At 51.3% G+C, this 9,273-nt stretch overlaps 1 protein-coding gene across 5 annotated transcripts in view; it reads right to left on the reverse strand.

Moving 5' to 3' along the window:
• The window catches only part of CARS (cysteinyl-tRNA synthetase), a 56,914-nt gene that overhangs the window by 34,046 nt on the left and 13,595 nt on the right, over window positions 1–9,273 (reverse strand). For 3 of the 5 annotated variants that reach the window (XM_025355854.1, XM_025355855.1, XM_025355853.1), the window contains 5 exons: window positions 6,975–7,066; window positions 5,704–5,792; window positions 4,637–4,733; window positions 3,998–4,096; window positions 2,541–2,690 (listed from right to left, as the gene is read on the reverse strand). In XM_025355854.1, the coding sequence (XP_025211639.1) occupies window positions 2,541–2,690; window positions 3,998–4,096; window positions 4,637–4,733; window positions 5,704–5,792; window positions 6,975–7,066 (527 nt within the window). Of the gene's footprint in view, window positions 1–2,540; window positions 2,691–3,997; window positions 4,097–4,636; window positions 4,734–5,703; window positions 5,840–6,974; window positions 7,067–9,273 lie in introns of all 5 variants that reach the window. The other 2 variants (XM_025355857.1, XM_025355856.1) reach the window with 1 other exon arrangement.

Consider the following 9,273-nt stretch of genomic DNA (forward strand, 5'->3'; position numbering starts at 1 on the left):
GTCTCACTCTGCTGCCCAGGCTGGAGTGCAGTGGTGCGATCATGGCTCACTGCAGCCTCAAACTCCTGGGCTCAGGTAATTGTCTCACCTCAGCCTCCCCAGTAGCTGGAACCACAGGCATGCGTCACCATGCTTGGCTAGTTTTTAAATTTTTTGTAGAAATAGTCTCACTATATTGCCTAGGCTGGTCTGGAGCTCCTGGGCTCAAGTGATCCTCTTGCCCTGGCTTCCCAAAGTGCTGGGATTATAGGTGTGAGCCACTGTGCCTGGCCACACAGACATTTCTGATATGGCTACTCTGAAGATAAGAATGAGCCTAGCAGGTCTGTGTCTGCCACCTGAGACAGGCCTGCCTGTAGAGCTGGCCATTGGCTGTCATCCAGGAGCTGAAATGTTCCCTGTGCTAAGAGGCCGGGAAACCCAGCTCTGCGGCAGCAGCCCCGTGGGCTGTTGAACAAACACTGTGGCTTATGCAGGTGGAACCCCAGCTTTCCTTCTGGGGAGTCGGGAATTGTGGCATGTGCCAGGCAGAGGGGGCCTATGTGATGGGCTTCCCTAGGGAGGGACATTTCACACATATGGCTGCATTGTTTCCTGGTGGGGGAAAGTGTGCTGTGTCCCCTCATGGGAGGGAGGGAGGAAGCTTCAGCAGCCTGTCCGTGGATGACTGAAGACTCTGCCTGAGATTCTGCACCCTCGCTGTGTCACTGTTATAAACCTTAGACGAGATGATAAGTCAATGCCAAGTCTCATGAGTCCTTCTAGAGGACCCCAGAATGTGTGGGCAGTGTTGGGAACCCCCGACACAGTCACCCACATATATCCTATACAACCCAGCAATTCCACTTGCAGGTATACGGCCTAAAGAAACTTGCAAATGTCTACCTAGAGTCAACACAAAACAACTCATGGTTCAGGAAAAGACGCTCCACGTCACTAGTTATTAGGGAAATGCAAACCAAAACCACAGGATATACCACCTCACACCTACTAGAATGGAAAAAATGAAGAATAACAAGCTTTGGCAAGGATACGGAGAAAACAGAACCCCAGTGCACTATGGGTGGGAATGTGTAATAGCGCAGCCACTGCAGAAACAATACAGTGGTTACGCGGAATATCAAAAATAGAATCATCCTATGACCCAGCAATTCCACTTCTGGGTATGTCCCCAAAAGAAGTGAAAGCAAGAACTCAAACAGATATTTGTACACCCAGGTTTACGGCAGCATTACTCGCAATCGTCAAAATGTGGAAACCACCCACGTGTCCAAGGGCAGGTGAAAGGATGAGCAAAATGTGGCCCATCTATATACAACAGAGCATCGTTCAGTCACAGGAAGGAAGCAGAGTCTGACACGTGCTACAGCATGGGTCAACCATGGGGACACTACGCTGGGCAAAATAAACCAGACACAAAAGGACACTGTCTCTACAAAAAAAAAAAAAAAGCTTTTAAAAATGGCTAAGATGGTAAATTTCTTATAATGTGTGCTTTACCACAATTTAAAAATATATATATTAGTGGAACAACTGGGAAAAAAATTACAGCAGCATTGTTGGTAACAAGGAAACCTAACTGCCTGTCCCAGGAGAACAGACAAACAGCTCGGCCCCCAGGTAGGCACTGAGGGAGTGACAGCGACCACATGCAGTCCGTCCCAGAAGCACAGCTTGGGTGAAAGCACACTCATGACTACACACACGTGGCGCGTTTCCATGAAGTTTGGAAACAGGCACAACGAAGCGATCTGCTGAGTCAGGACACAGAAGAGACCAAACTAGAAAGAAACATGCCGGCGAAGGGCAGACGCGGACTCCCTGCCCCATCACTGAGGTGGGGCCAGGGCAGTGGTGAGGGAAGGCAGGGCTGCGGCCTAAGTGGGGCCTCTTTTTTCCACACACACAGCTGCAGCCGTCGCTTCTCTTTTCCATCGAGTTCTTAAAGGGTGACCAGCAGGTGGCGCTGGCACAAAGGAGAAGGCCTTCCTGACAGGGTGCCAGTCCCAGGGGGAAGGCCTGAGGAAGAGGGCAGGGTCCCCTCTGCACCCAGGTCTCTCCCCTGTGTCTGAAGGAGATCTCGGCAGGGGCAGCAGAGCTGGTCAACGTGAAGGCCCCAAGCTCAGCAGGCACCCACAGGCCTCAATTCTCAATTCAGTGGTAATCCCTGCTCCTCCTTCTCCAGAGGGTGTGGGGAGAGTCCACTGGAGAATCCTGGAACGCTTCCACAGAAGGCGGCCTCCCCACATTCCAAGTGCACCTCCTGCCTATCTGATGGGAGTGCTGGGAGGGTGTGGATCCCAAGTCTCCTTCCAGCGGCACAGGCTCTGCACCCAGGAAATGGGGCAAGAGGGTGTGGGAGGGGAGGGGCACTGACTCTGCCACCACAGAACAGTGCCAACTGCCGCAGTGGGGCTACAGGAGACACAGCGTGTCTTCCACTAAGACAAACTGTGGAATCAGTCCGTGCACACAGATCCATCTATGCACGGCCCGACATGTGACCCGAAAGGGCTGGCTGGAGACATGTGAAGCCTCACCTCCACACAGCTGTTGACTTCCTCTCCCGTGAGTCTGGACTGCACAGCTTTCTCAAGCGGTTCTGTGGCAAGCTGCACTTCGTGCTGAATCCGTTCGAGCATCTGCTTTTTATCAGGATCCGTGGTCTCATTTAATTTTACTGAAAATGGCTACAACCATAAAGAGATGTCAAACCTATTAGATACTGCTCAGCAAAACCCCGAGTTCATAAAGGTGATTCCAGGTAGGAAACAGACCAGTTTTTCCCACAGCCCATAGAGATAGAGAAGTTTGCACCCCAAGTGGCAGGGCAGTAAGTAACTAAGGGAGACTGAAGCACCCCGCTCAGGAGCTCCTGGTACTGCCCTCTCATGTGTGCCCCTGGACAGGGCACCTAACCTCTCTGTGCCTCAGTTTCTCCAATGCAAAATGGGTGTGAGAGCAGTATTTCTAGGGCTGTTCTGGGGATGAGGAAAAGTAGGCCACCCAGTGAGTTCTGAGGTGTGCTGCAGACACCTCCATCAAGAAGGCACTCAGGCCTCACTGACCTAAAAGATTGCTAAGCTCTAATTTTATTCCTGTTTTTAATTCCAGAGATAAAATGCCATAAACATATCCATAATGATTACTGTAATTACTAAGGATAATTAGTAGACAGTAAAGTGACCTATTCTTACTATTGTTATAAAAATAACTATATAATAATGGTTACTCAGAATGAAAATACTATAGAGAACTAACTCCTTCAAAAGATTCTGGAAATTTACAGTATTACCAAATTAAAAAGCTTAGTACAGCTTTTGTATCTCAGGCAGAAGTTTCTTTTTTTTTTTTTTTTTGAGACGGAGTCTCGCTCTGCCGCCCAGGCTGGAGTGCAGTGGCCGGATCTCTGCTCACTGCAAGCTCCGCCTCCCGGGTTCACGCCATTCTCCTGCCTCAGCCTCCCGAGTAGCTGGGACTACAGGCGCCCGCCACCGCGCCCGGCTAGTTTTTTGTATTTTTTTTTTTAGTAGAGACGGGGTTTCACCATGTTAGCCAGGATGGTCTCGATCTCCTGACCTCGTGATCCGCCCGTCTCGGCCTCCCACAGTGCTGGGATTACAGGCTTGAGCCACCGCGCCCGGCCAGAACTTTCTGATTTAGTTGTGACCTTGGCATTGAAAATTAGATAGCAATATTGGCAAGCGTTTTTATAAGTGTAATTAGTGGCACCGTGATGAATTCAGTTGTTTTCCTGTAAGTGGTAGGAAGGTCACCTACTCTCCACTCCACCCCAGTGCATCTTTCCTGGTGACTTTGTCACAGGCCAGGGGACCTTACCTATCGAGACTTCAGTGCCCCTGATGGAACTGGCTTGAGTAACATACACTTTGTGAAAGCCTGTGAGACTGACACTACCCTAGGGACAGTAACCTACAAAGGACCGAGAAAAGCAAGCAAAGGGTTTGGTTTCTAGAGCAGACAGCAAGAGGCCCACCTTCAGAGCAGCCTGAACATCCTCCAAGAGCTGTGCCGCTTCAGGCCTCTTCTCCAGATACTGCTCGAACAAGTGGTTCTGCCGGGCCCTCTTGATGATCTAGGGAGGGAAGACAGACATTGGGGAGTGAAGCTTGGAACCCAGCTGCATCCCTCTGCAGCAGGCCACTCTCTCCCTTGGCCAACCCCAAGTGAGGGCGAGGGTGGTGGCAGACAACTGTGGGCCCCAGACACGCATACCATCATCAAATAGAAACACCACCCTCCATCTCCCACCTGCCCAGTGCCCAAGGCCTAATGTGATCTTTGTGACACTTAACGAAATGAGCCCCGGGGGCCCCAGCTTCCCCTGCAAGCCACACGTTGAAGTGCGTACTATGGGACGCCTTCCTTCTGCACAACACCAGGGGCTACTGACCCCTGAGCAACATGCAGGTTTCTAACCTGTCTGAGCATCATAGAAGTCATATCAGCAGCATAAGTGGTAATATTAACTCATCGAGGGGATTAAAATGATGTTTATCAGGTCAAAACACAAGCTAGCTCAAGCCTACATTATTTTATTTACTTATGCAAAAGTCCTATCTTCTTTCACACAATCCAACTGCATTTAAAATTTAATCTTACAAATTCCCTTTACCTTGTCGTCAATATCCGTAATGTTCATGCAATAAAAGACATCAAATTTGAAGTAATCTTTCAACACTCTTCTCAAGATATCAAAAGAGATGTAGGACCTAAAGCAACGAAAAAACAAACATTTCCAGACCAGACGATATGTACAGCTGAACCTCCAACAACACAGGTTTCAACTGCACGGGCCCACTTATACATGATTTTCGCTGCCACCCCTGAAACAGCAAGAACCCCCTCTTCTCCTCCTCAGCCTACTCAACATGAAGATGGCAAGGAAGATGACCTTCATGATGATCCACTTCCACCTAACGAATAGTAAATATATGTCCTCTCCCTGAAGATTTTCTTCATAATATTTTCTTTTCTCTGGCTTTCTTTATCGTTAGGAATACAGTATGTAATGTATATACAAAATACGTGTTCACTGACTGGCATGCTATTGGTATGGCTTCTGGTCAACAGGAGGCTATTTTGGTAGTGAAGTTTTCGGGGAATCAAAAGTTATGTGTGGGTTTTCAAATGTGCAGAGGGTCACGCCCTCTACCCTCCAGGTTGTTCAAGGGTTGACTATACATGTCCTTGGCACTGCAACTAAAACATGAACAAATAAAAGGACTCTGTGGCATCTACAGCCAGCTACTCATCAGGAGCTACAGCCATGACCATCCAGTGGTCAGGGGGGTCACAGCCAACTCAGCCTCAGGCCTGTCAGGTCTGAGTGTCACGGGAACTCAGCATCTGGGGACCCCCACCAGAGCCTGAGGGATGAGAGAAAACTTTAAGGTACCTGAGAAAAAGTGCCTAGGTCGAGTCCAGCATGTTAGCAGTGGGGCTATGGACATTTTGTTTTTGGTGATCTGTAGTCTTTCTGCAGCGAATATGGATTACTTATGGAATTAAAATTTTCATCATAAAAACAAGAGAAGAAATTCAGGCTTGATTCCTCAAATCTCAGGTCTCTGTAGCAGATCTAAGATTTCTGTGGACCTAAGATTCCCGCTGCGGATCCCAGTGGCTCTGACTTCTGCGTACAACTGCAGAAGCCGCAGGGACACTCCGCAGTGGACCTACCTGGCGTGCCCCATGTGAGATGCGTCATAGACGGTTGGCCCACAGCAATACCACGTCACCTTTTTCCCATCTTGAGGTATGAACACTTCCTTTGTTAGGAATGAAGGAATGACGATCACAAGAAATGCAAGAAACACTGCACAGGATTACCAAAAACAGCAACAAACATCACAGTGTGGCTTGTGTTTTGTGCAAACAATTCAACAGAGACCATTTTGTTTTACTGTGAAAAGTCACAGTCTCAGTGGGAGCCCAGTGAGATGTACGGCACCTCCCACCAACTGAGCCCTGCGTGGGTGGAGCCTCTTCCTCCCTGGGCTTCTACTCACCTATGGAGGGACGCTATAAAGGGAATCCATGATCTTATTTATTGCTGAAATGCTGCTTATTTAACAATAACACAGCTAATATTTACTGAGTACCTACCACGTGCTAGGCCCTGAGTTAAATACTCAATACGTAGTACACTCTAGGATGTAGGTTATGCCATTTTCTTTTAACAGATAAAGAAACTGAGGCAGACAGCACTTGGCCAGGGTCAGTCCCTGTCGGAGGAGCCCAGCTTGGAGGCCAGGACCCCTGAATCGTGGTGCTGCTCACCACTGTTCTGGCACCACCCCTCAACATCCCAGCATCCTCAGACCTCTCTGGGGGCAGTATCCTCAACCAGTTTCCCAAGGAAGGCCATGAACTCCCTCACACCTGACTCTCTGTCTGCCAAACGTGCTCCCTGATAGAAATCCAAGCACCCCCGGCCAGAATCTGGTCTGAAATTTCTGGAGTCACTGGCCATTCCCTGAGCCAAGCAAACCATGCAAACCCCATTCTGTCAGGAACCAATCCTGCCTTCTTCTCAAAACCTGCTGTGCTCCCAGCAACATCCAGCCGGTTTACAGTTTTGCCCATCCTGCTTGGCTCACACGGTGACACCTGCTGCAACCACATGTCCTCCTGAAAGACCTGGCTGTGGATGACCTCAAGTATTCACGGTTGGGCAGAGTCCGAGAGACAAGCCAGGGTGATCCATGCCCAGAAGCCATGCGCAGGCTGCCACATGAGGCGTGATCCTTCATGTGTCTGAGTTTCAGAGGACAGCTCTGCCCCTGGGCCACAGAGATTCTAACATGGTAGTGACTGAAGGATCTTAAACCTGGATTTATGGAACTCCAGAGCCCAACACAAGGAACGGAGAAGTCTGTTGTGTGACAAGGTACAGGGGCCGTCCTGCCTCCCATCGTGTGCATGTACCACAGCATCTGTGTCCTCCTTACCTTGTTCCTGGTGAGGCTGTTGTAAAGGTGGAGTCTGCATGGCTGGGTCCCAGCAGGAGGGGACCACTGGGGCTGGACACGCCGGCCTTTACCTGGGAGGCGAAGAGAGCGGGGTCAGGGTCCAGGGGCAGCACCAGGAAGTGCAAGTCGCCTCTTCGTCTGGAGACTTGGTTTTTACAACGGGACTATAGTTTTCCATGAAATTTACACAACGTGAAACCACGCAAACCTCGGTCAACATCACGCAGGTCAAAGACAACCGTGTCTTTTTTTTTAGACAGAGTCTCGCTCTGTGGCCCAGGCCGGAGTGCAGTGGCGTGATCTCGGCTCACTGCAAGCTCCGCCTCCTGACAACCATGTGTTTCTTTTGCTTTCTCATATTCTGTATGGCAGCGTACCCCAACAACACCCTTGGAACCCAGAAGGGCTGAGGAACGCCTACACAGCGTGCTCAGCACACTCCACTGCTCTTCAAATACTGGCCCCTTGCTGGCAGTGAGGACACCACCACCCGGCACTCCTGGGTCAGTCAGGGCTCAACACTGACAAGGTATGGTCTGTGTCGCCGCAGTCCTGGGAACCTACCCCTCCCAGAATCCCTCACCTGGACAAAGTGAGGATTTTGGGGACTCTTCTTGGGACAGAGCCACCTCCAAGCCTCCAAGCCCTGGCAACAGAGGCCAGGAGTCAGACCAGAAAGGACCCCACCGTGGCCACTGCCAGCAGGCAAGACTGGCTCCAGCCCAGCTCCTCCTCACCACTTCGGACACTGCAGAAGCCAGCGGCTGGCTCCCAGCTCTGGGCCCGCAGCCCAGCAGACTCTGATCCAGACACTGGGCTTCAAGCTCCACACAGGTCTATACTGCCTTCAGAAATAACCTGAGCTCCTCTCAGCCCCCAGGCAGAGACCCTTGCCAGCTAGCCCCTCAGTGCAGTCACCTCCTCCTAGCCAGACTTCCCCAGTTGTTCCCCTCCACTCGCCTGTGGGCTGCCTGGGCTGCTCTGACCACACTGCTTCCAGGCCTGGCTTCCAACCTGGCATGAGGCTGTCCTTACACAACCTACATCTGGGACCCTTGAAGGGGCAGAGCTCTGTCCCTGGGGCCAGGGGCAGTCAGAGGGTGATTATTCATCCTCTGAAACGTCAATCCTGCAAAGCTGGGTGTGGAGGATGGTACCTGGTGACTTTGCCATTGTCCTCGGCCGGCTCCTGCCTGCCCTGCCCCCTCAGCAGATCCCCACTTTCCTCCACAGTCGTCTCCTACAGGTCCAGGTTCTGCATTATGCTCTGCTGGACACCTCTGACCCCAGCTGGTGCCTGGCCCTGGGAAGGGCTTCACATATCGCTGCTGAGTGGCACCAGGAAGGCCTACAAGATGGATACTCCTGGCACTGACCTGTGCCCACCCCAGCAGGCCGCCTGGCAGCTCACCAGGGTGCTCGCATCCTGCCTCCTCCTGTCCTTGGTTTCTGTGCCAGAGAGTCTGGCAGCATGGCCAGCAAATCGCCACACAGTGATCACGGGGAAGTTGGTCCTGGGCACCAGCCATCTCCTGGCCTCCTGGCTCTTGCTTGGGCCACAAGAGCCAGGACGGCAGACGCTGATGACAAACAGGCCAAGGGCAGGAAGGAGGGCGGCTGCAGTGTGTGTGTCTGGGCAGGGAGGGAAGTGTGGGCAGATAGGAGATGGGGCAGGAGACGGAGACAGGTCCAGTGCTCAGCAGGAGCCCCCACTCTAGGTGAGTTCCAGCAGTCACAGGTGGTCAGATTCTAAAGCATAGGAAATCCCCAATCCTAATCAAACATCATGTGCTTATTGAGGCCAAGTGTAGCTTGGCCTCAGTTCACGTTAAATGCCTCACAAGCCCTTGAAGGAGAATCTCACTCAATGCCTGGGGGCATTCAACCGGTCACTCTAGGATCCGGTCACTCTAGGATCCCTCACTCTCCTCCCTCACTAAGACCCTGGAGCTCCTTCCATAGGACACTGCTGCCATCTCAGACAGCTGGAGACACTGCCCAGAAACACAGCCATGAGGCCACGGGATCATCACACTTGCCCTGCTATGAGGAAAGGGCCCAGGGTTCACAGGACTGAAAGTTCGTCCAAGAAGCCTGGCCACAGCCAGTATTCCAGCTCCCCTAAGGCTGCTACCTCCATACAGCTGGCGATGGGCTCCCCAGGAAACAGGTTACCAGGCCCAGATATACAAATTCAGATTTGCAAAAGGGAAGAACTGAGAGATACCACATAAGGACCCTTGTCCCCCCGGCTTTTTTTTTTTTTTTTTTTTTTTTT

Source organism: Theropithecus gelada, chromosome 14 (genome assembly GCF_003255815.1).
Source record: "Theropithecus gelada isolate Dixy chromosome 14, Tgel_1.0, whole genome shotgun sequence".
NCBI classification, from domain to species: Eukaryota; Metazoa; Chordata; class Mammalia; order Primates; family Cercopithecidae; genus Theropithecus; species Theropithecus gelada.